Below are 27,943 nucleotides of genomic sequence, written 5' to 3'. Positions count from 1 at the left end.
CCTCCCTCCCTTCTTTCTTTCTTTCTTTCTTTCTTTCTTTCTTTCTTTCTTTCTTTCTTTTTCTTTCTTTCTTTCTTTCTGGTCTAGTTTGTAGATCTGGAAATGACAGGAAATTGAACTAAATATTTTACAAATCACATGCATAGAAGTTATTTTATTAAAAACAGATAACTAATTACAGGAGCTCAACCTTAAAAATTAAGTCAGGCCTTGTGCAGGATGTTGGTCTTGGTCTGAGGAGAAATAGACATTATTGAAAAGTTTTAAGCAAGGGGGTGAGCCATCTGGATTTTGACAAGTTCACTCCAAACTGACCTGCAGTACTGAGGTAACTGAAGCATCTGGATATGGCTGTGTGGCCCCCTAGGGGCCATAGGAGGTGATAGACGTAGAGGTTCCATGGAACAAAGACTGCTTAACCAACTGAGCCTTTTACGGCTTTTATGGTGTTTGGGAATACTTGACACTTTGTTGAGCATTATTAATTAGATGTTAAAATATATTTTATATGGAGGAAGGTGAGAATGGATTCTAGGGATCCGGTATGGACATTATTTTAATGTAAGTGACAGTGAGGTAACCGGGAAGGGGAGGAGGAGGGTAAAAGGGATTGGAGAAGAAATGGTTTGAGAGGGATTATGTTTATAAAATCAACAGAAGATAAGGTGAGTGGGAATGTTTTGTGTTTCATGTATTATCTTTTTTTGTTATTTTCTTAATATTTAGCAATGTACATTTTATATTTCAGATGAATTTACAACTGATTTTCTGGATTGGGCTGATCAGTTCAATTTGCTGTGTGTTTGGCCAAGCAGGTAAGTAAAAAAAAAAAAAAAGTTTTCTAGTTGTCTTTTCATTTCAGTGTCTTGTATTACTTTTTGACCAATTAGATTCTTGAGCAAATCTAAACCACATCATGCTCCTTCTTCTAAAAGCTGTGCAAGGGCCGCATCTCACTCGGGGTAAAGGTTCTTAGAGTGGCCTGCGAGACCCTTCATCATCCAGACCCTCACTGCTGCCTCCCAGAACAGTGACAGGGCGGGTTGGCTAAGGAAATGCTGAAGTGATAGGAATACAGAACACCACAGCAAGGTCTTTTAAGACTGTAATAGAGTGTTTAAGTGAGCATAGAGAAAACAAAGGTGTGTGATACATTTAGAAGAAAATAAAATGAATGTGTAGAATGGTGGATTATGAATAAACTATTACCATCTAAAAAAATGAAACCAGGAATAACCGCCTTTCTAGAAGATGTTCTTACTCTTGATCAAAAAGTATTGCAAAATGTTGGCATTATCTAGAAGAGGAATGAAACATAAAGCAAAAAATATATTTAATCCTCTTACAAACCATGGTGCATCCACATCCGCAATAATGGATGTGCAGTTCTCTTCTCCAGATCTCAGAAAATACATTGCATAGAACAATTATTTGATCTTAGAACAGGAAGGACTTACTACATGGAAAAATGAAGAAAAACCTTAAAGGAAATTATTGATACAGTTGATTACCTAAAACCAATAACAACATAAAAACCCAAAGTGTCTGGATGTCAGAACACCATCAACAAGATGAGAAACTAAACAAAGGTTTAATTTCATTAGCATGTGTTGAGATCCAGTAAAAACAGATGGACATGATAGAAGAAAAATTTGCAAAGGATATAAACAGAAAATGTACAAAAGAAATGGCCAGTAAAATATGATAAAAATGAAACCTTAAATAACTGACAGTAGAATTGATACTCTAATTTATATGTGTTAAATGAGTAAAAGATTTTTTATATTAAAAAAGTACTTGGTGTTTGTCGAAGGTCTGGTGAAAATGGTATTTGTATACTGCTTGTAGGATTATAAATTTGCATATTACTTCTGGATAGAGATTAGTATATACTGAGAATATTAAAAACATGAATGCTGTCCCACTCAGTATTATCTTTTTTAATTTGTGCTAAGGAAGTGATCAGAGTTTTACATTGTGAGACTGGTCCTCAGAATGGGTGCATATATACGCACATACATGTACATGTATTTGGAGGGTTCGTGTGTATATGTGAGCAAGTGTGTGGAAACTATGCACACATGCAATTGAAAACAATCTAAATTTGTCCAACATTAAGTAGTCATTAATATAATAAAATATAATCATTAAAAGCCATATTTTTAAAGAATTTGGATAAAGTATAGAATTAGGATAAAGTATAAAAAGTAGTATGCAGGGACGCCTGGGTGGCTCAGTTGGTTAAGCGACTGCCTTCGGCTCAGGTCATGATCCTGGAGTCCCTGGATCGAGTCCCGCATTGGGCTCCCTGCTCGGCAGGGAGTCTGCTTTGCCCTCTGACCCTATCCCCTCTCATGTGTTCTCTCTCATTCTCTCTCTCTCAAAATAAATAAATAAAATCTTTAAAAAATAATAATAATAAAATAAAAATAAATAAAAAAATAAAAAGTAGTATGCAAAATGTATATTCTCTATTTAAATAATATCTATATGTGTACTTCCTTGCTATTTTTTTATCTATCTTCATAGAAAAAAGACTGGAAAGAAGTATACAAAAATGTTAACAGTAGTTATCTCTTAGTGGGTTATGGGTGATTTTGAGTTTGTTCTTTATGCTTTTATGTATTTTCCAAATTTTCTATTATGAATGTATGTTAGATTTATAATTGGAGAAGACACATTGGAGACCGTCCATGTTAGTGCTCACCACATGAAAGGCATGCTGATGTGGATTCAAAGAAATGTGAGACATACTTTGAACAGAGAGCCTGAAAAATCATGGGATTGTGGACTGGATGAATATGGGTTTTTCAAGTATTTAACATACTAAACATGAAGGGAAAGCATTTGCAGATGCTTTTATGGGTATGGGTGTGGTAATATGAGCTAAATGAAAAGAAATAGTATTTTACCCAGTTGTAAGAAAACTCCTGATAATTATGACCATCCAACATAATAGATCCTGAAATTATACCTTTGAAGAAAGGGATGAATGTATAGAGTACTGGTACGTAGTCTTTGCTATTAGAAGACAAGAAAGCTAACTCTCTTTTCATGGCTCTCTATGCCAAGGTAATCTAACATCACCTCTTTGGGGTAGGTCTGGATCAATGTAGTAACAATTATTATATGTTATGTAATATAATGTATATTTATAATATATAACATGTAACAATATATGACATTGTATGTTGTGTTATTCATATTTAAGGTTTATATGTGTTGTATTATTTGTCATTGTATTCATTTTTCATTATCTTCTCTCTTAAACTTCAAGTAAAGTTGTCTATTCTTTGTTTGTTCTGACAGATGAAAATAGATGTTTAAAAGCAAATGCCAAATCATGTGGAGAATGTATACAAGCAGGGCCAAATTGTGGATGGTGTACAAATTCAGTAAGTAAAATTGCTCAAGGCCTTTCCATTTACTCTGTAGTCATTTACTGTGACCCAATATTGTATCCTTGGGAAATGTTAGATATGAATTTTCACTTAGATCAATGTTTATTGAATAAGTATCAACTCTGTGTCTAATACTATGTGATGGTCTAGAGGTGTGCTGTTTTATACAGTAGCCGCTAGGCCCATGTAGCTGTTGAGCACTTGAAACATGCTCCAAATTGGTCCAAATTGAGAATTGCTATAAGCCTCAGATACATCCCAAAGTTTGAAGACTTAATGATTAGAAAAAAAAAAATCATTAATAATGTTGAAATGGTAATATTTTGTATATATTGTTAAAATTAATTTCCCATTTATTTTTTTTCTTTTAGTGTAGCTACTAGATAATTTTAAAATACATATATAGCTCACCTTTGTGGCATGCATTATATTTCTATTGAATAGCTTTCCCCAAATCCCTAGCCATTTAATTTGACTGTTACAGATTTTTCTCTTTTTTTGGCAGGAGAGGTATAAGCTAACCTTCCTAATTATATTTGAGTTAGAACTGATATAGAATTGATTTGCATCCCAATAAAAACCCATTGAGGTTAGGGTTTAAATTTTATTCATTTTTGTCATCTGTGTACATTGCTTAACTTGATACCTTTCACAAAGCCTCCTAAATGTTAAATGAATAAATAAATGTGTGCATGAATGTCAGAACAGGAAGTATAGGGAAGTCATTTGAGGATATATAATTTATTTATAGAGTGAATAATTTCAGAAGGTCAAAGGTTTATTGTTTGTTTTTACTCAGGCATCTGACTCTGCACATTTCAGCTGTCTGTTTTGTAGGTGTGACTAAACTGGTTAAATACAGATATTTCGTATGGTTTGACCATATGAAAGACAAAATCAGAGGGTTTTGTTTTGTTACTTCAAAATTTTTGTAGTGATACTTTCTGTTCTCCTAAAAATGGTATTCTGGAATTCAGTTTGTCTCAGGCAGGGCTTACTTGCCAAACTGTACTTTTAATAGTTTAGCCATTGAAATTTGTGGCATGATTTTGCAATGTGTTCAGTGAAATTCTGTTTGAGTTACCGTCTTAAAGTTTCCACACTAGGCTCCTGTGCTTTGGTAGTATTTTAGGTTTGATGATACGTAAAAGTAGTTCAGCTTTGAACTATCTGACCTTTTGTATTCCCTTCCAGTTGTTTTTCTAATTACATAAATGCTCTCATTAGTGTTATGTTTCCCTTAAAAATAACTGATTAAAACCATTGTGTATTCTTTGTATTTAAATATCCTCACTTACGCAACACCATGAAACAAATACCATATAAAATTGAACATAAAGTGACCTGAAAGAAAAGGCGTTTCCTCATTTTCCCGACGTGAAGATTTAAAAAAAAAAGAAATCTTTGGCTTAAAATAACTATGTATACAATTTTTAGGAGTATATGTGAAATACTCAAATGTCTGTTATAATAATTGGTTATTATAGGTACACATTTTAAAGTGACACATACCCACACCCTAATGTCATTGTTTTTCTCCCCCTCACATTTCATGAAAAACTTTTATTCACAGATTTACATACATCTTAACAGCAGTGTTTTTGCTTTCACTAAGATACTTCTTCAGTCATCTGATAAAATTTTTATTTCCATCCAAGTTGTTGGATGTATAAACATTTTGAAATCATATCACTACTGGAAATTTTACCTCCAGCCATAAGTAGCATTTATATACCATTCAGACCTTTTTTATTTTTATATTTTTAAAATACACCCTACGGAAATATATACTCATGACATTGTCACGTGATCTGATTTTACGGTGATTATTGTTTTGTATTGTCATGTAATCACCGCTGTGATTATTGTTTTTCAAAATGAATTTTAAAAGCCTTATTTAATAGCCAATACTTGAAATTTTTTCATATCTCCAGGTATACTTACTAACTCTGTGTTAAATTTCTCGGTCTCCTTTTTAAAAATTGCATCATTCATTGAGACACCTTCAGGCTAATATGTTTTCCCTAAACATTGAGTTGTTCAAAATAATGTGAGGAGAATGCTACATAATACGAGGGACTTACATAGGACTTCTTAAGGGAAATTTGGGGGGAAAAATATTTGTCCGGTATTTGGGTAAATACATTACTTATTAGTGGCCATTAAGCATGCTGAATATGTGATTTTCACTGAAGAGATTTCTTTGATTTAGATACTTTGAAGGTGATAAAATGTACACTTAGGTCAGTCCTAAGTATTATTCAAGTAATACATGACTAGTAATATAGTAATTATAAAGGAATTACTCTTCTAGAGAATGAGTTCATTTGTTTTTAAACAAGAGCATATGATTTGGGTAAAGGGAGTGTTTTGTTTAAAAATGAGAAATGAAGTACGTTAGTTGTATCACTTGATTTTTGCATTTCAATTGCACATATGCAATTATGATTACGCAGAATGTTTGACCATTATACTTATTATTCATACTTATATTTTGTGTGTCACTTAGACATTTTTACAAGAAGGAATGCCTACTTCTGCACGGTGTGATGATTTAGAAGCTTTAAAAAAGAAAGGTTGCCATCCAGATGACATAGAAAATCCCAGAGGCTCCAAAGATATAAAGAAAAATAAAAATGTAACCAACCGTAGCAAAGGAACAGCGGAGAAGCTCCAGCCAGAAGATATTACTCAGATCCAACCTCAGCAGTTGGTTTTGCAATTACGATCAGGTACAGAAATCTAATTGTATGAATACCTTTGTTTCAGCTCGAGCTTTTTGATGACTTTATATAAGCCTCTTTAGAGTTTTCCTTCGGGGGTTCATTTTCACCTATGGACCGGCACTCAAACAGAAATGTGGAATATGTCAAATTTTAGAAATTTTTTGCAGGAAACACAATTTGTAAGACACATATACTTGAAATAATAAAGGTTGCCTAATGTCCAAAGGAAATTCTGTGAAAGAGAAAGTATTAGGTTTGATGGGTTTTAAAAATAAAAGTGTCCATCCTGTGGTGTAATTATGTAATATAAACACACCATTCTAACCCATGTTTTTCCTTTGTATTTGTTTAATGTCTTTAACATATTAAGCTTTTATAAGAATCTGTGACAGTCATGCATCAAAAAAAGAAAACAGCCCTTTTCCTACTTTTTCCAGTTTCCATCCCTTTTCTCTCAAAAGAATGGTGCACACTCATTGTCTCCATGAGTTCCCCTCTTGACCACTTTTCAGCCTGCTTCTCAAACTGTTCTGACAAAGCTCTGCCTTCACCTTGAACCAGCAAACCTAGGGGACCCGTGTTAGGGCCCTTTTTTTTTTTTTTTTTTTCCTTTTAACCTTTCTGTACCAAGTAACACCTCTGAACTTCTTGAAATGCTCCCCTCTTGGCTTCTACGATGTCACTCCTGGTTTTTCTTCTTATCTCTTAACATTGCTTTCCAGTCTCCTTTTGGTGTCTTTTTACTTCCTTCCTCTTTGCAGTTGGCTTAAATGTTGGCTTTTCTCTCCTGGCTTTAAAACCATCTGTGTGCTGTAACAAAGCCTTTTTGTCTTAAGCCCCAAACCCATTTACCCAGCTGCCTACTAGAAATCTGTATAGAGAATATCTACAAGTTAACATGTAATGATTTTTCACCCAAACATTCTCTTTCTCTGTTTCCTGAGCGAATTATACTTTAACTCCTCTTGTGACTCTCTCCCCTTCGTATTCCTCATGGTTTTGGTTCAGATCTTCCTGTCTTCCTCTAAGATTTTTGCAGTAGTTTCTCAACAAGTCTCTTTGTCTCTGTAATTCCTTTTTTTTTTTTTAATTTTATTATGTTATGTTAATTACCATACAGTACATTATTAGTTTTTGATGTAGTGTTCCATGATTCATTGTTGGCGTATAACACCCGGTGCTCCATTCAGTACATGCCCTCTTTAATACCCATCACCAGGCTAACCCATCCCCCACCCCCCCTCCCTTCTAGAACCCTCAGTTTGTTTCTCAGAGTCCATAGTCTCTCATGGTCGTCTGTAATTCCTTTTTAAAACTTTTTTGCCAGGTTTTTGAAAGTAAAAATCAGATGATATTATTTGCTTACATATAAACAGAGAATAGAGTGTCTTAGAACTTCAGTGTCTAAAAAGTCAGGTGTACACTGTAACACGCCCGGCCTTACCCACCCCAGTCTGACATACACTCTTCCATCTACTTGTGGCTGTTGGTCATAGTTCTGCATCTACCGTCTGTTTGTCTTGCCCACTGTGGAGTATTGTCTTTTTCATCCGGCATGCCCAGGGTTTGGCGTGGTGAGTGTTTGCTGAGATTGAGTACACACCCATTTAGTTAGCCAGTGGACTTCCCAGGGTTTTGTAAAAATTATGGCAATAATACATTTCGTTTTACAGTGTTTATTCTGTAAATCCAAACTTGATTTTTCTCATTTGCTTTTGATTGCTGGCAACTACTTCATTTTCTAATCTCTGTTTAATTAGGGGAGCCACAGACATTTACATTAAAATTCAAGAGAGCTGAAGACTATCCTATCGATCTCTACTACCTTATGGACCTCTCTTACTCTATGAAAGATGATTTGGAGAATGTTAAAAGTCTCGGAACGGATCTCATGAATGAAATGAGAAGGATTACTTCAGACTTCCGAATTGGTAAGATTATTGAGAAAATTAATAATTTTCATTTGTATAAGTCCTGGCAGTTCTGTTCTTCACCATATACTTGTGAGATACATAGGCCAGTTTTTAACCTTTTCTTTCTGAGGGAAAACTAATATTCCTGTCACGTATCTAGTAATTTTTGTGCCTCCTTGTTCCTCTGTTACTTTATGCTCTCATGTTACTTAACACAGATTATACCACGGAGATAAGGAAATGCAAGCTTGTTTTCACAGGAATGTATTCATTCATTTGTTGAATTATTTTATAAGCATGTTGAGTAGTCCAGTTCTATTTCATTACTAATTAATACCACATCTGTCTGTACAGCCTAATCTCACTTCACACCTGGATTTTTCATATTATAATGATCTTCTTTCCAAACTTTATTATTAATATCTTCTTTCTTATGAAAGATTGACTTTATATGTGGTAACATAACTTTATTCTTTTTAATGCAAGTTTGTCTGTCCATCCATCTAGCCATCTCTCTATATGCATTTTTCCTTCATAGGATTTGGCTCATTTGTGGAGAAAACCGTGATGCCTTACATTAGTACAACACCAGCTAAGCTCAGGAACCCTTGCACAAGTGAACAGAACTGCACCAGCCCATTTAGCTACAAAAATGTGCTCAGTCTTACTGATAAAGGGGAAGTATTTAATGAACTTGTTGGCAAGCAGCGCATATCTGGAAATTTGGATTCTCCCGAAGGCGGCTTTGATGCAATCATGCAAGTTGCGGTTTGTGGAGTAAGTGCATTCATTTCCTACAAAGGGACATTACCTGTGTGAATTTTAAGTGTGATTTTACTATCAGTTAGTACAGAAAAACTACCTACTTACCAAATCCTACTTCATGATCCCAGAGGAGTACAGAATTTGATCCCTTAAGTTCCCTCCGGCTACACACGTGCTTTGCAAAAGCATATTTAATCATTATGTCCCTATTTAAACTGGGCGGCTACTTCATTTATACAGGATCTTAAAAGCCAGATTGCTCACCATTTGAAACTGGGACAGTGTTGCTCTTCTTTAGCTGGTGTTCTAGGTTTTTAGAAGAGGCGCAGGTGTCCTAACTCTCTGGCTTGTGCCCGAGATGGAGGTGCACTGGCCGAGGTGTCACCAGGAGCATTGAGAGAGCTTAGCTGGAGCGGCGTCTCAGATGCCTTTTCCCTCAAAAAGCAGGAACTTTTTACGTCCAACTTTGTAAGCTGTATGAGAACGTATATTTTGAGAAGTCATAGCATATTAATAATTTTAATTGAAAGATTTTTAGTAGTGGCAAGCTCATCTCCATTAGACTAGTGATAGAATTTTATGACCCATTTAGCAGCTGAAAATTGTGAGGTGACCTTTTCATGACCTGGCTGCAGCTGAAACTAGAGAGCACTGTGAGGTAAATAGGGTTTGTCTGAAGTACCTACTTCTGTCTCATTTTCCCCCCTTTTTTTCCTTATAGTACCCCTGTTCCCTAGAAGACCTTCCTTGATTCCAGATGCTTCTTAATGGTTATTTCTCGACCAGTTTTTGCTAAGGTGCTTAACTATATCCGAGATAATGATGTGGTACAGCAATATGGTATAGTGGTTGAGCCAGCAGTCTTCAGACTGTTAGGACACTGTTTCACATTGCCCCATCGCCACCAAGTCTGGACACCTCAGTTAGCCACGCTAGAGGGCCGGTTCCCTCTCCATAAGAAGAGATAGGATTAGATCTACCTGATAGGATTGTTACGAAGCTTAAATACAGTAATGCATGTAGAGTGCCAGGAAGCTCTCAGCAAATATTAAGTTCTATATTACTACTTTTGATTTCTCCCTGGGGCGGGCAGTTGTCATTTAAGGGTAGTCTCTGCTTTTAAAGGGGAAGAAAGACTAATATCCCAGGTAGTGCCTAGCCTGCCACCCTTCTCTTGCAGCTATTGATTCATGATCCTGTTAGCAGCTCAGTGTGGAGAGAACATTCTCTGGGCTGCCTCCATCAGTGCCTCAGTCTGTGGGATTAAAGCAAGCCCTAGCCCCCGTGGCCACTGCCGTCTTTCCATGTTTATCCCACTGACCGAGAGTGACTGTCCCACCTGCTTCTCTAGGTGCAGTGTACTAGTGCTTGGGTGGCCGACGTCAGCACACTCAAGCCCTGCCTTCAAGGAGTTCACAGTTTTATGGGGAGATACACAGATATGTTGAGTCAATTTAGACAAATATAATTACAAATTTACCATAGAGAGAAGAGGATTTTATTGCTACTTTATTACTGTTTTTGAAGATTTTATTTTTTAAGTAATCTCGACTCCCAAAGTGGGGCTTACAACCCCAAATCAAGAGTCAGCGTTCCACCAACTGAGCCAGCCGGGTTCCCCTTTATTGCTACTTTAAATCCCTTGTTGAATGAGGAGGAGAATAAAATAACGTGAACAAATAAATAGTACCCTTGAGGTAGACTGGGTGGAATTAAGCAGGGCAGGTCTTTGGAGGAGGTAATTTCTTCCGTAGTTATAAAAAAGAAGGCCCCTAATGTGGAGGTTTGATAGAGGAGGTATATACCTTAGAAGCTAAGATCAGGATGGAAGGATGGGTGGGAACCAGACAGCAGCAGTAGGGTAGAGTACGGAACAGGCCGAGACGTTTTATTTACCCATTGAACACCTGCTGTGTGCCGAGCACTGTGCTCCTGGAGGTATGACGATGAGCAGAACCAGGTGTGGTCCCTGCCCCACATGGATTGAGCTTACCCTCCACTTGGGGAGGGAGACATTGATTTTAAAAGATACTGAGAGAAATGGACAACCAGGCAAAACACAGTTTTCCTGGAGGGTCGGGGAGCCTTGTGCTGTGGACTCTGTGTAGGTATCAGTAGGAGTATTAGCACTGCAGAAAGACAAGCTAAAGAGAAGGTCTAGAATGAGGTGAAAAGTGCGGTGGGAGCCTGTGTGAGGGTGACAGCTTTATGTACAGAGATGGTGGATAGTATTTATAAATTGAAATCTTTTTCTTTTCAAGTCATTGATTGGCTGGAGGAATGTCACACGGCTGCTGGTGTTTTCCACCGATGCTGGGTTTCACTTTGCTGGAGATGGCAAACTTGGTGGCATTGTTTTACCAAATGATGGACAGTGTCACCTGGAAAATGATGTGTACACAATGAGCCATTATTATGTAAGTGCTGAATTCCTTACATAGTGAATGGATTCCCGTGGAATTGTGGTGTTTAATACTAAGAGTATTGTGGGTACCTGGTTTGTGGGTTTGTTATTTTAAGTACAGGCCCTAACCTAATGTGCAAGGAAGCTAGTATTGCTGTGTCTGAAGATGTGGTTTTGTGCTTGCTTCCTCTGCGGAGATAGGGACCTCAGTCGGTGAAAGGAGCTGCTTGGACGCCCTCACTCAGTGCCTCAGCCCATCCCTTGTGTCTCCTCTGCCTTGCACACATCATTTCGTAGCAAATTTGATACTGTTTCTAAACAGATGCTTTGTATAGTCCTATACTCTTCATCTTACTTATATAAGATTTTGGGAAGTAGGCACTCTGCTTTTACTGAAAACAAAGATTGGCAAATTATTCAAGTTCTAGAAGAAATCTAAACTTGGGTGAATTTTGGTGATTTATGATAGAACCTGTAGTTATTGGCAGTTCTTTAATTTCATTGTTCTAACATTTAATAAACAGATCTTGCTTTTTAAAACCTTTTTATTAGGGAAGTTTATATGTATATGTATATAGAAAAATAGAAGATTGGAGACCCACATGTACCCACCTCCCACTTCAGCAATTATTTGTGTTATTTCAAGCAGTCTGTGTAAGCAATCCAGTTATATGTGCAAATCATTATTTCCAAAAAGTATTGAAAAACTGGAATACATTGGATGTAATTACATACTAAATTTTATTTAATTTCTTAGGATTATCCTTCTATTGCTCACCTTGTCCAGAAACTAAGTGAAAATAACATTCAGACAATTTTTGCAGTTACGGAAGAATTTCAGCCTGTTTACAAGGTAAATATATATGTATGGGATAAAAAGAGGAACCAATTTCTAGACCCTTTGTGTCTAGTCGTTAGAAGCAAAATCATATGTCTGATTGAAATGTGGGAAAGTGTTACTAGCCAGACAGACTAGATTTTACAGTAGTGATTTATATTAATTTTTAATCACATATAAAACAAAGTTTTTTTCAGGTTTGACTCCTTAAGTTATTTAGGAAATGGCTAGGGTGCTTGTACTTAAGTATTTTATATACTCAGTCAATGCTAATTGGTTGAATGAATAGTATTTGTATCTCACATGTTTTATCTTTTAACTTCAGGAACTGAAAAATTTGATCCCTAAGTCAGCAGTAGGAACATTATCTGCAAATTCCAGCAACGTAATTCAGTTGATTATTGATGCCTACAATGTAAGTACATTCTAAATAAGATCTCTTAGACAATACCCTGTTGAGAGTACTTTGCCCAAAGAAAGTACATCTCCCTTTGTACACAATTTAACAACCCAGAGGACAACATAAAACTGATATTTTGTGTATCTGGAGGAAAAACCTCTTATATTCTCTTACAAAAGCAGAATTATTTAAGTAACCTAAACAGAGCAAAAATATGATAAAGGCATGTGGGGAAGGTTTTTAAATGTCTGATGTCATTAAATAGGTTTCCTTGTTGGAAAACAGGTGAAACATAACTTACATTTAGACTTACAAGATTACCTCAATCTCCACCCCCCCAGTATCTTTTATAGATTCATCTCTTTTGATGAATTATTCTGATACACAGGCACTCATGTATACATGTGCCATAAAACATGTACATATGTAAATATATATATGACTTAGCTGTTTTAAAAAGATTTATAAGATTTTTTTTTCCCCCTGCACATGGAAGGACGTTGAATTGTCTAGAGCTCTAATCCAGAGTACGCTAGTGATGCTCGTTAAGCATTAGTGAATAATCATTTTAAGTAGTCAGAAGACATTTGTAATATGGTAACCGTTGTGGTAACCTTTTGACTGGTGGAATTTTAGATACTATTTACCTCATGCCAGGGTTTCCCAAAATGTTTTGGAAAGACCCTACTCAAAGAGACCCTACTCAGAGAGGTTTTGTATTACAAAGATTTTCAAGACTCTTAGTTGTTCCATGTCTTCCCTATAGTTGTTCTCCACCCTAACAGGATATTGTAATATTTTCCTAAATTGCATGCATGTAGGTGTGTGAACAAGAGACAGCTTGCCACTGAGCCTTTTCCATTTGTCTCAAGCGATCTGATATTCTAAAAAAAATGCACTGGCTTTGAATCCTTTGTACTTGCGGTTTTGGGTTTGTTTGTTGTTGGTTTTTTTGTTTGTTTGTTTTTTGTTTTTTTTTGTGTGTGTGTGGGTTTTTGGTTTTTGGTTTTTTTTGGCCTGGTCCATAATGGCTCCTAAGCAGATTTGTTCCCAGACTATATAATCAATTGTTTACCTGAGTCCTTAATTGGCTGGAAGTGGTAGGGCCAGAGGAGAGCCATATTGCCAATGAGGACAGAAAATGTTTGTTCTGAGTTCTTAGGACTCCTCATATTTAATATCAAGCCTTTTCTGCACTTTTGATCATCAATAATTAAAGCACAAATACTCTTTTTTTTTTTTTTTAAAGATTTTATTTGAGCAAGAGAGAGCATAGTGAGAGAGAGAGAGAGCACGAGCATAGGTGAGGGGAGAGGGAGAGGGACAAGCAGACTCCCCGATGAGCAGGGAGTCTGATGTGGGGCTCAGTCCCAGGACCCTGGGATCATGACTTGAGCCGAAGGCAGACCCTTTAACCGACTGAGCCACCCAGGTGCCCCATCTTTTTAAAGTGCAGTATTTTGAAGAATTTTAATTTGAGCCTGTTTCTCTGGGGTCTGTGTTTTCTGGCCACTCAGAATTTGGCTCCAAATCTTTTATTTAAATAATAACTGTTTTCTTAATAGTTCATTTTGCCCATTGGTTTTATGCATTCGGTGTACTTTATAATAGCATTTTGTTTGCCTTTCCTGTGTGTGATTAGTCTTTCTTTTAGTCCCTTTCCTCAGAAGTCATTTTGGAAAACAGCAAATTGCCAGAAGGAGTAACAATAAATTACAAATCTTACTGTAAGAATGGGGTGAACGGAACAGGGGAGAATGGAAGAAAATGTTCGAATATTTCCATTGGAGATGAGGTATGTTATATAAGCATTTTATGAAGAAAAGAAAAAATTGTTTGCTTATAAGCAAATTTAGTTTATAATTTGAGAAACAGTAAAAGAAATGAGGAGCTTTTTGAAATACTTTTTAGCAGATTTAAATTGCTTAGCTAGTTGTTAATTTGTTTTTTTTCCTTCAAGGTTCAATTTGAAATTAGCATAACTTCAAATAAATGTCCAACTAAGAATTCTGAAACCATTAAAATTAAGCCTCTGGGCTTTACTGAAGAAGTAGAAGTTATTCTTCAGTTCATCTGTGAATGTGAATGCCAAAGTGAAGGCATCCCTAGCAGTCCAAAGTGTCATGAAGGAAATGGGACGTTCGAGTGTGGAGCTTGCAGGTGAGCTGAGGTTGTTGGAGCATGACAGAGAGGTATATTAGGTTTAGAAAGTTCTGGGCAGGCTCTTTTGAGAAATCCAGAAAAGAATCTATTTAGAGTAAGTAAATTCTTTCTTCCAACCGCTGTTGCTCACCCGAGATCAATTTGATGATCTTGTGTGGTATTTACAGAAAGTTCTTCCCTGCCTTTTTTTTTTTTTTTTTTTTTGCTTAAGAGATGTTCTTTGAAATAAAAGGTTTTATAGCCATCTAAGACATATATTAAACAAATTGTTAAGGTAGCCTTTGGGTTTTTCCCTCAAATAATAGCAACCTGAATTTTCTAGAGCTAAATAAGTTTATATAAAATACATTTACGGAAAAGCATTTTAGGAAGGTGTATCAAACTTATAATGGTTTTATCTTGGAAGTGGAACTAGGAAGCAATAAAGGGTATTCACCTTGTGCATGTACTTCTGCATTGTTGGAATAATTTTTAAAAAAAATATATTTTGTGAAAGTAAAAAGAAAATAGTATTTTCTGAACATAGAATCTACTTAACAAAACTGTAATCGAATGATTTATAATTTTTTTATACTGTGGTGGTTACCTTTTAATTAAAAATTAAAATTGAATATACTCTGAATATAGCTTTCTCCTTGAAAGATAGGAGGAAGGGGAGAGTATTTTGATCTAAATGTCAGCCCCAAAGGAGTAGGCTTTGAAGGGTTTTTAATCATGAGAAAAAAAAATGGCTGGATTTCACCATCAGTTACTAGTTGTCTATTCTAAATAACAATTTAAATGTTATATTTTACTTATTTATGTTGTATGTATCCTGATTGAGTCATGTAGATCTGTTTTTAGTAAAATTCATTAACTGAAAAGATCTTAAAAACATTCTGTCTTCCTGGGATGCCTGGATGGCTCAGTCGGTTAAGCGACCGGCTCTTGATTTCAGCTCTGGTCATGATCTCAGGGTTGTGGGATTGAGCCCCATGGGCGTTGGATCCATACTCAGTGGGGAGTCTGCTTAAGGATTCTTTCTCTTTCTCCCTCTCCCTCTGCCCCTCCCACAGCTTGCTGGTGTGTGCGCATGCTCTCTCTCTCTCACTCAAATAAATAAATACATCTTTAAAAAAAACCCTTTACATATTCACCAGATACAGAATTAGTGTATTTCCAGTGTCTATAAGCCTTGGGTGTTCTAAAAATATTGTCTGTCTGAGAAGTCTGGACCCATAGGATATACCTATTTTTAAATAGTATGTTATATTTTTAAATGATATGCTCAATATGTTTTTCTTCAACTTCTCTGCACTTTTTGGGGTGTGTTTATTGTACCTTTTTTTAGATTAACAGTTGGACCATTGCTTTAAATTTAGAGATGCTTCATCTATAATACCAAATATAATAGCATATCATTTGAGAAAAGAACTAATATACTCTTTTAAAGTAAGTTGATCCAGTATTTCCAAATGTTTTGTTTAGCTGTTCACTGCTAGATGATATTTTTATCTTGATCAAAATGGTTATTTTCCTGAAGACAGATTTTTTTCCCTAGGCTCTTGCCTATATTCCATATGCACTTGGCCGGTGCACACACGCACGTGTGTATCCATATGAACACTTTTGAACACTTAGGTACACTTTTGTCTGTGATGTGTGGTGTGAACACTCCCATGTAATATAATTGTATTTTGAAGATACTGTTCACAGTGTTATTTCCTCTCCCAGTCTTTCTCACAATATGACTTGTTATTTTAAATTCTTTTTCTTTTATGTGATTGAAATTTTGGATTCTTTCTTCAGGTGCAACGAGGGACGTGTTGGTAGACATTGTGAATGTAGCACAGATGAAGTGAACAGTGAAGATATGGATGCTTACTGCAGGAAAGAAAACAGTTCGGAGATCTGTAGTAACAACGGAGAGTGTGTCTGTGGACAATGTGTTTGTAGGAAGAGGGATAATACAAATGAAATTTATTCTGGCAAATTTTGCGAGTGTGATAATTTCAACTGCGATAGATCCAATGGCTTAATCTGTGGAGGTGAGAAAGGGGTCTGAAAATGGTTCTAAAATGTGATGCTGTCGCATACGGTAAAAACCGTAAGGAGTTTGCTTGGTGAATAGGTGGAGGAAGGGCAGCACTGACGGGTCAGTCCATCCTCAGCTACGTGTTCTCCCACACTGCTGCTTATGTTGCCTTCTGAGTCGGGGCCGGCTCGGATGTCTTTACCGTTGTTACGAGAAATGGTGTTTTTCCTCCCAGGAAATGGCGTGTGCAAGTGTCGTGTGTGCGAGTGCAACCCCAACTACACTGGCAGTGCCTGTGACTGTTCTCTGGACACGACTTCGTGCCTGGCCACGAATGGACAGATCTGCAACGGCCGGGGCGTGTGCGAGTGCGGCGCCTGTAAGTGCACCGACCCCAAGTTCCAAGGGCCGACCTGTGAGATGTGTCAGACCTGCCTCGGCGTGTGTGCGGAACACAAGTAGGTATTTCCGCGGGGCTGGAAACAGTTGGCCTGACTGTGTGGTATTAGCGCTCGAACCAGAACAGCACCGATACTCGGTCACCCTGGACATAGAGTATCTGACGCACGGTGGCCCACTCTGAGTCTTAAAAGTCCTTTCTCAGTCGCTGGCGTCTGTCACATGATACTCAAGTGTGTCATAGGAGAGCAGCTGGGGCCATCGTTTTGGTCTGAACCGGCTGTGTAATTAAATCCACGTGGTAACCTTTGTGAATTAGTATTTCCAGTTGTTTAATTACTATCTCTTGACTAAACTAAGCAAAATTGAAGGTTTTTGCCTTTTGAAGAACTGTTGTGGTATCAACAACACATTGTTTAAATCATTTTGGTTTTGTGTTACGTATTTATAATGTCTGATAAGGCTAGTTTTATTTTACTACTTTTTTATTTCTCTTCTTGGATTTTAGTTTGAACTGTACTATATAATTTCACTGGGGAAACTAGCATCTTTAAATTTAGTTTTTCTGTCTAGAATTGTCCTGTGCCTCTCCATTTATTCACACAAAATAGTTTTTAAGCAAATACTTATTTTAAATTTTAAATAAATTTTTAATATAATTTGTATTTTCACAGAGAGTGTGTTCAGTGCAGAGCCTTCAATAAAGGAGAAAAGAAAGACACATGTGCACAGGAATGTTCACATTTCAACATTACCAAGGTTGAAAATCGGGACAAATTACCACAACCAGGCCAGGTTGATCCCCTGTCCCATTGTAAGGAGAAGGATGTTGATGATTGCTGGTTCTATTTCACATATTCAGTGAATGGGAACAATGAGGCCATTGTTCATGTTGTAGAGACTCCAGGTAAAAATCAGATCATTTCAAAATTCTTTTCATTTTCTTTTGTCTTCTTTCTCCTACTACTTAGGCCTCTTGGCATTTTCCTTAACACACAGTAATGACCTCCAGCTAGATTATTTTAGGTTCAAGTTAGGGCATTTTTAATCTCAAAGCTTTAAAATAGGATTGTTAACTATATGAGATAAGGAAAAGACAAAGCAAGTCTTAAGGGTTATGAGTGGAGAGTTGGAAGACTAAAGGCGTGAATCCACATAAAACCCTCAGCATACGGCCTGACACTTATTTAACCAGGAACGCACTAGGACTAAGATCATTATTGATGATGCTTAAGTTTGAGCTTGATTTAGGTTTGGGTACTACCGGGAAAGATAATTTGTTAAAGGATATTATAAAACGTGAATTTGTTCAGTTCATGTTCTGAGGAACATGAAACATTTTTGATTTTGATTTTTATAGGCACGTTTTTGTATATTCTTTGAAATTGTCTACATTTGTCTACAGGTTTTTGTGGGAACGTAAGTTTTCATTTCTTTTGGATGTATAGTAGGGATGGATTTGCGGGCATATGGTGAGCGTATGTTTAACATTGTAAGAAATAGCCAAACCGTATTTCGCATTTCTAGATATGTGTTTGGCAAATATTGTTTACCAGTTAATGCTTCCTTATCTTTTCTCCTCTTTAGTAGTGTTTTTTAAAAAGACCAGAAGCTTTAATTTTGATGAACTACAATTTGCCAAGTTTTTCTTTATGGATCTTGCTTTTACTATTATATCTAGCACTCCTTGCCTAACTCAGGCTCATAAGGATTTTTCTCCTGTGTTTTCTTATAGAAGGTTTATAGTTTCTGGTTTTCCATTTAGGTCTATAACCCATTTTGAGTTAATCTTAGTATATGGAGTGAGATTCAGTTTTTTATGTATGGATGTCTAGTATTTCTCGCACCATTTGTTGGAAAGACTGACCCTTCTCTACCTTTGTTGAAAAATCAGATGATCTTATGTATGTTGGCCTGTTTCTAATTCTTTATTCTGCTCCATTAATCTGTGCATCCAACCTTTAGCCAATATACCACACTATCTCAATTACTGTTACTTTATAGCTAGTCTTATAATCTGGTAATGTGAGATATCCAACTTTGTTCTTTTCCAAAGTGTTTTTGAAACACTTTCCTAGTTCTCTGCCTTGCTTGTACATTGTAGAATTAACTTGCTGAGACCTACAAAACTCCTGCCAGGAATTTGATTGGGATTGCATTGAGTTTATGTAGATCGAATTGGGGGAGAATTGGCATCTTAACATTATTTATTCAGGTCTTCTTTGATTTAGTTTGATTTTATCAGTGCTTAGTAATTTTTCACATGCAAATCTTGCACATATTTTGTTGGATGTTTACATAAGTACTTCATGATTTTCGATGCTGTTGTAGAAGATGTTATTTTCTAAATTTCAATTTCCAATATGTAGAAATAAACTTCTATACAATATATAGAAATACCTATGATTTTTGTTTATTGATCATGTATCCTATGGCCAGTCAATTGTTAGTTCTAGTATCTTTTTTTTTTCATAATTTTTTTTATGTTATGTTAGTCACCATACAGTACATCATTAGTTTTTGATGTGTTCCATGATTCATTGTTTTCGTGTAACACCCAGTGCTCCATGCAGTATGTGCCCTCCTTAATACCCATCACCCGGCTAACACATCCCCCCACCCCCCTCCCCTCTAAAACCCTCAGTTTGTTTCTCAGAGTCCATAGTCTCTCATGGTTCGTCTCCCCTTCTGATTTTACCCCCGTCATTTTTCCCTTCCTTCTCCTAATGTCCTCCATGCTATTCTTTATGTTCCACAAATTAGTGAAACCATATGATAAATGACTTTCTCTGCTGGACTTATTTCACTTAGCATAATTTCCTCCAGTTCCATCCATGTTGATGTAAAAGTTGGGTATTCATCCTTTCTGATGGCTGAGTAATATTCCATAGTATATATGAACCACATCTTCTTTATCCATTCGTCTGTTGAAGGGTATCTCAGTTCATAGCAGCAATGTCAACAATAGTTCTAGTATCTTTTTTATAGTTTCTTTGGAATTCTTTTCATTGACTTATCTTGGGTTTTTACTCCTGTATGTTTTTGATAAGAGACTAACCAGGTCTTTGTAGTTTTGGCCCTACTTTGCATATAACATCCCTTGTGTGCTCATTCTTTCCTTTTTACTTTACAGAGTGCCCCACCGGTCCAGACATCATTCCAATTGTAGCTGGAGTGGTTGCTGGAATTGTTCTTATTGGCCTTGCATTGCTGCTGATTTGGAAGCTTTTAATGATAATTCATGACAGAAGGGAATTTGCCAAATTTGAAAAGGAAAAAATGAATGCCAAATGGGATACGGTAAGTTGCAGAACATCTAAAATGTAAGGAGGTGAAAAACAGAAAACATCTTAAATATATCCTATTAAAACGTAAGAAAGTATCTTCTGGATACTGTGGGTCATTGTTTTTATTTCCTAATTTTGATCTTAAATCTGTTCTCCTGCCTTTTCATCTCATGTAAAATAGAATTCTAAATAATGTTATCTGTGTAGCAAGATATTCAGTGGAAAGTTTCTCTCTCTCTCTCCTTTTTTTTCCAAAGAAGAACCTTAATTGAAAGCAGCCAGACTCAAAAGGCTACATATTATATGATTCCACTTATATGACATTCTGGAAAAGGCAGAACTATGGGGGCAGAACTAAATCAGTGGTTTCCAGAGGCTGGAGTGGGGGGAAGAGGGCATGAGGGATCTTTTTGGGATGATCTTGATTGTGGGTATGTATGTACAACTCTGTACTTAAAAGGGGTATATTTAACTTTCTGCAAATTATAACTCAATAAACTTTGTAAAAATTTTTAAAAGCTGAAAGTGAGTGAAATGTACTAGCATGTAATGTGCTTTGAAATATGAAGTCCGAGGGTGGGGTGGCCAAATGTTGGCCTTCATGTATTTATCTTTTGACACAAGAAGGCAATCTTAGGTAATTTTAAATTATAAATGAATTTTAGTCATTTGCATTTTACTGCAGTTTGGGTTTTTTTTTTAAATGATATTCAGAAGTGTAAAAGTAAAATTTATAAAATAGTGAAAATTCTCTTACGGTGGTTAAACACTATACATGTCAATTTTTTTTCTGATGAAATCATTAGAAACTATTTCTTTTACTTTAGCAAGAAAATCCGATTTACAAGAGTCCTATTAATAATTTCAAGAATCCAAACTATGGACGTAAAGCTGGTCTCTAAGTTGCCGTTCGTATTTTCTTTCATTTTCTGTCTTTGCATGTGAACTTTTATTCTTTTTTACTGCACTGAGTGTGCTTTATCACTACTGCTGTTTTTTTTTTAAAGTCTGGCTTTATTTATATGGCTATATTGTGGCTTTTTTTGGTGTGTGTGTGTTAATTTAGAGTTAGTGTTTCAAAGGGCTTTAAAACAAGCTTTATGGTACAGAAGCAGCAGCTGGGTTGAGGTAAAAAGAGGACGAGGACGTGCTTTGTGGTCAGACAGACCTCGGGTCAGATCCCAGCCCTTCAACAGCATTGAGCCACTTCGCTGTTCAGAACTTAGTTGTCACGTCTTTAACAGGGAGCCATTAATAACCTCTATTGTGTGGGTGTGGGTGTCTGGCTAATGAACTGTATTTTGTGGTATTAGCCTGTCACTTATAATCTTCACTATACTTCTGTGCTTTAGATGGCATTATCCTTACATATAAATCACTATATGTAGATTTCAGGGTGAAATAGTGAAAAGTAAAAGTGAAATCTAAATTGCAAAACAGAAAAATAAATGTAACCTGCTGAAACATTTGTATAATACGGAACTACAGTATCATTGTTATTGGTTCTAGAACTATTTGGAGATTCTTTAGTTGTTAAGTTGAAATTCCATTAAAAACCAGAAGACCTTTTATTTATATATATTTTTTTCTGGTTATTGAATGATTCTAATATTCAAATCTAACATTGAACTTTTTTATTTTATTTATTTATTTATTTATTTATTTTTAAGATTTTATTTATTCATTCGAGACACAGAGATACAGAGAGAGAGAGCATGAGCAGGGGGAGAGGGAGAGGGAGAAGCAGGCTCCCTGCTGAGCCGGGAGCCGGACATGGGGCTCAATCCCAGGACCCTGGGATCATGACCTGAGCTGAAGGCAGACGTTTAACCATCTGAGCTACCCAGGCGCCCCTGAACTTTTTTTAAAAAAAGACAACAACATAGACTTTAAAGAGAAAGTCCTATTTACAGTTTTAAGTAAAAATTTAGTTGAAAATTTCAAGGTTGCAATAAGGCTTGCTTTTCCTATTCACTGATTACATAGGGTAATCTATTTTGGTGAATGTACGTTTTACCTGAATGAAAATTTATTATTTTTTCTTTATTAGTAGTGGTCAGGATTTCCTTATATCTGAATTTTCATGAAATGCTTCTAGTATATTTTAATATAATCATGTAAGTCCCTAAAACTGATTTAAAACATTATAATAAGAGCAGATTCTCCTGGCTGGTGGTCTAGAATTCCTCTTTACTTTCCCAAGGACTTTTTTTTTTTATTTCACATATTAGAAAACGGAGGCACAGAAGGGTTAGGTAACTTGACCAGGTTCACACATGATTAGTTAGTGGAAGAGCTCAGATTCAGACCCAGGCAGTTTGGACCCCAGGGTTTGTATTCTTACCCTCTACGATGTCTAGGCAGCAGTCACTCATCTTCAGGAGACTCTGTTACCTGGTTCAGAAGAGGTAGATCATTCTTTATAGAGAATTACAGCTTTTTGACATTTGTAGTAACTTAGAGTAGCATTACTGCATTGGACAAACATTGTAATAGACATACCACTTTATGACATAGAAACCAACACTGTTTTTTTGCTTATTTACTGAGACTGTACTTAAAATACAGGAATGCTTAATATTTTTAAGATGTAGGAAGGCTCAGGAACATTAGAAACCATTACTTGTCAGATTTTTCTTTTATTTCTCAGCAGATTTTAAGACCTTTGCAATGGCAAAATTAAATTTGATGGCAAAAGATTGCAGTCACATTCATATATGGGCAGGCTGGTATATTTTTGTATTAGTCTAGACTCGGTGTGTTCTTCTCTTTCCTAATCCTTTCCGCAGAGAATTTTTAGAAGGCAACTGATTTGCTCAATTTTTTCTTTCTTCCTTTTTTCTTTTTTTTTTGGTAGGTCAAAAACAGTCCAATATTGACAGTTCCATATGGTTACTTCTCAAATGAGATAAATTTCTGTGTATCCTATTAAAAGGTGTAATTTCCACCTTTACTACACATTAAATTGTACTTTGAAGGAAATTATCGATAATAGTGAAACTTAATGTTTATATCATTAATTTTTGGCTAAAATTTTACTTCTTCAGCCAAAATAAGCCTTTTGGGTAACTCAAGAAGTAAAAGTTTGGTTAAAATTTTATTATTCATTAGTGGAATCCAGGCAAATTAATGGCTACAGGTTATTCTGAGATGTTTTCTCACAAAAAATTAAAGTAGAAATAAACATTAGAAATTAATGAGCATTAAGAAATGAAAATAAATTATGGCTTGTGAAACACTTTTCTGATATGGGACCAGGGTTTGCCAATCAGTGAATTATGTTATTAACATATTTCAGACAATGAGCAGGCACTGTAATTACTTTACTGCATAAGACTGTGATGTAGGTACATTTAAAAAATCAAATTATCAACTGTATAATTTTTAAGTGGATTAAAAAATTGTCTATCCTCCCTGCTGTTATGCAAATTTAAATGTAGATTCCTAATCTCTCACAGTTGTGTATTGTATATCTAATATGTTATATTACAGAGATGATTCTGTAGCCACCACTGTCAGTCATTCCAGTGTGAGCACTTCCTGAGTACAGAGGACTTCACTTCTGAATATAACCCTGTTCCCTTGATTTAAATTTGCTTTTGATTTTTTTTTTCTCAAGATAGGGATGGGGTTGCACTCTGAACAATGGAAACTAATCTGGTTTATTTTAGTTTACCTCCATTTAAAATGATGCCTAACACAGATAGTTTAATTTTACCTCTAACCTTGCATGTTAAACTTTTGTTTGGATGTAATAATAAATATATAAATGTTTGTGTATATAAAAAGGCAGACTTTTCTCCAAAGGTAAGTTTCTGCCTTATGTACTTTGGACTCATCAATAATTTGGGTATTGTTTTGTTTCGTTTTCTGGGTTTTTTGGTTTTTTTTGGGTTTTTGTTTGTTTGTTTTGGTTTTGTGCATGCGTTTACCTCCCTTATAATTCTCAAGTATGAAATATTAGATTGATCTAATGTATTATTTTAAAGAAAAATGGTGATTTGTTTTCTCAGTATATTTGGAAGAATCTAGTTCTAGCCTCATATGCTGAATAGGAAGATGGAAATAAAGAGTATAACTTATTTGTGCTGTATAACTTGCTAAGAATGTAGTTGGCAGGATCCAGTTTCCTGTCTCCTTATGAAATGTCTGCTATAATGTCTGTATAGTAATGTATTAGCTTCAGTTGGACAGGAGATAAGAAATTGATATCCTGTATGTTTTTTTATCATCCAGATTACATAATGTTTGTCTCTGAGGGATCCTGAGTCCATGTTTCTGAAATGACTGGTCAAGTTGTAGTTTGTGGGGTGAGGTTGGGGTCGGGCTAAGGCATATTGTCCTGTCTTAATAGGAATTCAGACCATCTGCTGAGCTGAAGTTGTAGTGGTTTATTTGGTGTGTTTCAGGACCACCCAGCTTTACACGCTATACTTTTCCTCAATGATTTCCCATCTATGGGATAGAATTCAGTATTTTTAGCATGGCATACAGGACCTTCAGGATTTGGTGCTGTCTTCTTCCTTGTTTCCTCTCCCTTGCTCACACCTCAGAACATACACACACTCACACGTACACTCTTAAAAACTTCTAAACTGTATATATTTCTACACAAATGTAGAAATTCTTTTCCCTAGACCTTGATGTTGCATATGAACTTTGACTTTGCATGTGTTTCTATTTATCTTTTAATATTTTATCTGTAGTCAGTTTCTTTGTGAAAATACCCCTAATCTTCTCAAAGTCCCTTTTTTCTTTTACTGCTCCCATATTGTGTACATAGTTCTATCTTGTACTGTATCAAAGTACCGTAAGTTATTTGCATGTTTGTCATCCACCAGACTGTACGCTCCTAGAGGGCAAAAATTGTGGCGATAAAAGCCGTTTCTAAATATAATCTGCAGTGAAGCGTAAATAAAATTTAAAAACAAAAATGACTGTTTAGATGCTTTCTATAAATATTTTAAAAAATCACCACAAATGGCTCAATGGTACCATATAAAACCAAACAGCATTTCAAAGTCTTAATTTTTCCCTATTATTTAACATTTATTGATTTGTGCTCACTGTAATTTCCTCTGATAGAGGATTATTTGCCTGTACTTCTCAGTTGGATTTTAAGCCTACTTGCAGTTTGTAAGGATAGGAGAAAGAAAATGCTATAGTAGATATTTAAATGTATCACTTAGCATAAAAGATATATATATTTTTTTTTTTAAGAAAATGGTAGTGTGGGAGTGTATGTTGTTTGCCTGCTTAAGACATCAATGCCTGTATATTTTTGGATCTTGAAAGAGCTCTTGTGTTTATTTATGGCTTGGAGTCATTTGCTGGGCTTGATTTCAGTACTCTTTACTAAATAAAATAAAAATAAAACATTTTACCAGTATGATATCAAAGAATAACGATTATTTCATGAAGAATGGTATTATTTTTGTTAACATTCTAAGCAAATTTGGCAATGTGACGGCTCGTGGAGGTACAGTGCCCTCAGCAATCCTATGACAACCTTATCCCAGGACTCTCTATATCAATAACTTCTGTGGTGGAGGAGCCTCAGGAGAATGCTTCCCTCACAGAGATGATAGTAAAGGATTCCCATTGATTATCAAGAACCTTCTTAACCACAATAAAGGGCTAAGAATCAGGCAGTTAATGGCAGGAGGGTTAATTCTTATTTAAGATAGGCATTCCAAACTGGTTGAAAGGAGAGAAGCCATAACTGCACATTCTCTGCTGTGGAGGACATCTTAATCCTGCCATGTAGGGAGGACTCAGGAATGAAATCATGCCAGACTACAGGGCTGCCTTTCGACTTGTAGAGCGAAGCTTTCATGTTTCATTTCTGTGTAAACTTTGATGAATGCCTTTTTAAAAAATTGAGTGTGATAGGAATCTGTGTCCAGACAGATAGGAATGGACACAACTTCTGAAAATGACCATTCATTTTTAGTATTGTCTTGTAATACTGTGTGATTTTAGTAGAGTGATAATTTTTCTCACTTTTTTTTTTTAGGGTGAAAATCCGATTTATAAGAGTGCCGTGACAACGGTTGTCAATCCGAAGTACGAGGGAAAATGAGCGCTGCCGTGCAGATTCACCACACCGAATGCAGAGTAGTAATTTTCATAGTCACAGTAAGGTAGCTTTAGGGCAATATCACCGTGTTCTCTCGTGTGCAGTTTTTAAAAATGTACAATATGTATAATTTAAAAATTTTTTTATTATTTTGAAAATAATGTTATAATCAATGCCAGGGACTGACAAAAAACTTGAGACAGGATGGTTATCCTCGTCAGCTAAGGTCACCTTGTGCCTTTTTGACCTTTTCCTCCTGGACTATTGAAATCAGGCTCTTACTGGGGATTGAGTGATATTTCTAGAATGATTGAAAGGGCAGTAGTTAAAGTAACGAGTATGCTGAGAGTTTTTCTTAATAAGTATTAAAATAGATTTTTAGCTTTACAGATATGTCAGGTTTTAGTTTTACAGAATCCAAGTAAATGTCCTACGTAGCTAGTTTAGGATTGTTTTAAATTTATTTTGCTCTTTGCCTATTAGACAAGACTGATGACATATCTGAAAGATTGAGTATATTGGGAATTACTGGTGTAAGATAGTTTTTGAAATATTTGATCTACGGGAGGCCATGGGAAAAAGAGAGTTAGGAAGGGAAAACATAGTTTAAAACCTGTGTGCCATTTTAAGAGTTACTTAATCTTGGTAACTCTTTGCCTTCTCTTTAGAAATTCAAGCCTTGGATAAAAGGATCGGGAAATTTTCTGCAAAAAAGTCCTGAATTTAGCATCATTTACGTAATGGCCTTAATTTACATAATATTTGCTGAATTGAGGACCTTTGAGTGAATTTATTTTATTCATTGTATTTTGTTTAAAGCCTGGTGCTTTTTATCACCTCTTCTAATCATTTAATGTATTTGTTTGCAATTGGGGGTAAGACTTTTTTTTACCAGTACTTTTCTTTGACATTTCAGCTGTAAATTTGCCTTTTCAGCAAACATGTGGAGTCCTCAGCCCTCACTTACGCACGTCCCCTGTCCATCCTGCGCTGTAACAGACCACTGTATATTCTCTTCTCCCCATTTGCCCGTTTTGTTTCATCCTAGTCACATTCTTGTGTTAAGTGCCTTTTAATTTTAACAGTTCACTTTTTACATGCTGTTTACTGAAGTTATTTATTAAATAAATATGCCTAAAATATATAAGTTGGTTGTTTTCGCTGTTTTGTTAATTTCTGTGCATGACATTTTTATAGCTTAGGCTGACAAAAAATATTTCTGGTTAATAGGTATTTCATTTTTCTTAAAAAAGAAAAGATGTCCCAGGGACACAAGGACAGTGGTAGGATCAAAGAGATTTTTCAGACTGTCTTTGGGCTCTTTAAATAATATTGGATAAATCCTCAGCCCTCCTCCACGCCCCTCCCTTAATATTAACTCTGTGAATATCTTAGAACTGGTAACTAGAAGCTGGAAATTGTCATTTAAGATCCAGACAGGAGAGTTACTTTTTTTAAAAAAAATATTTATTTATTTATTTATTTATTTATTTATTTATTTATTTATTTATTTGAGGGAGAGAGCAGAGCCGGAGGGGCAGAGGGGGAGAGAAT

At 35.8% G+C, this 27,943-nt stretch overlaps 1 protein-coding gene across 3 annotated transcripts in view; it reads left to right on the top strand.

Moving 5' to 3' along the window:
• The window catches only part of ITGB1 (integrin subunit beta 1), a 46,082-nt gene extending 18,546 nt beyond the window's left edge, over positions 1-27,536 (top strand). For 2 of the 3 annotated variants that reach the window (XM_081820836.1, XM_081820834.1), the window contains exons 2-17: positions 749-815; positions 3,310-3,395; positions 5,911-6,133; positions 7,888-8,058; positions 8,579-8,817; positions 11,067-11,222; positions 11,967-12,062; positions 12,373-12,462; positions 14,102-14,242; positions 14,408-14,607; positions 16,399-16,637; positions 16,860-17,082; positions 17,698-17,930; positions 20,157-20,323; positions 21,138-21,218; positions 26,327-27,536. In XM_081820836.1, coding sequence (XP_081676962.1) covers positions 749-815; positions 3,310-3,395; positions 5,911-6,133; positions 7,888-8,058; positions 8,579-8,817; positions 11,067-11,222; positions 11,967-12,062; positions 12,373-12,462; positions 14,102-14,242; positions 14,408-14,607; positions 16,399-16,637; positions 16,860-17,082; positions 17,698-17,930; positions 20,157-20,323; positions 21,138-21,212 — 2,406 coding nt within the window. In that variant the 3' untranslated portion in view covers positions 21,213-21,218; positions 26,327-27,536. The remainder of the gene's footprint in view (positions 1-748; positions 816-3,309; positions 3,396-5,910; positions 6,134-7,887; positions 8,059-8,578; positions 8,818-11,066; positions 11,223-11,966; positions 12,063-12,372; positions 12,463-14,101; positions 14,243-14,407; positions 14,608-16,398; positions 16,638-16,859; positions 17,083-17,697; positions 17,931-20,156; positions 20,324-21,137; positions 21,219-26,326) is intronic. The other variant, XM_081820835.1, reaches the window with a different exon arrangement.
• The last annotated feature ends 407 nt before the right edge of the window (positions 27,537-27,943 follow it).

The sequence above is a fragment of the Leptonychotes weddellii genome, chromosome 5 (assembly GCF_054177405.1).
Source record: "Leptonychotes weddellii isolate Sample4059 chromosome 5, ASM5417740v2, whole genome shotgun sequence".
Taxonomy (NCBI): domain Eukaryota; kingdom Metazoa; phylum Chordata; class Mammalia; order Carnivora; family Phocidae; genus Leptonychotes; species Leptonychotes weddellii.
This window is presented reverse-complemented; position numbering and strand designations above follow the sequence as displayed.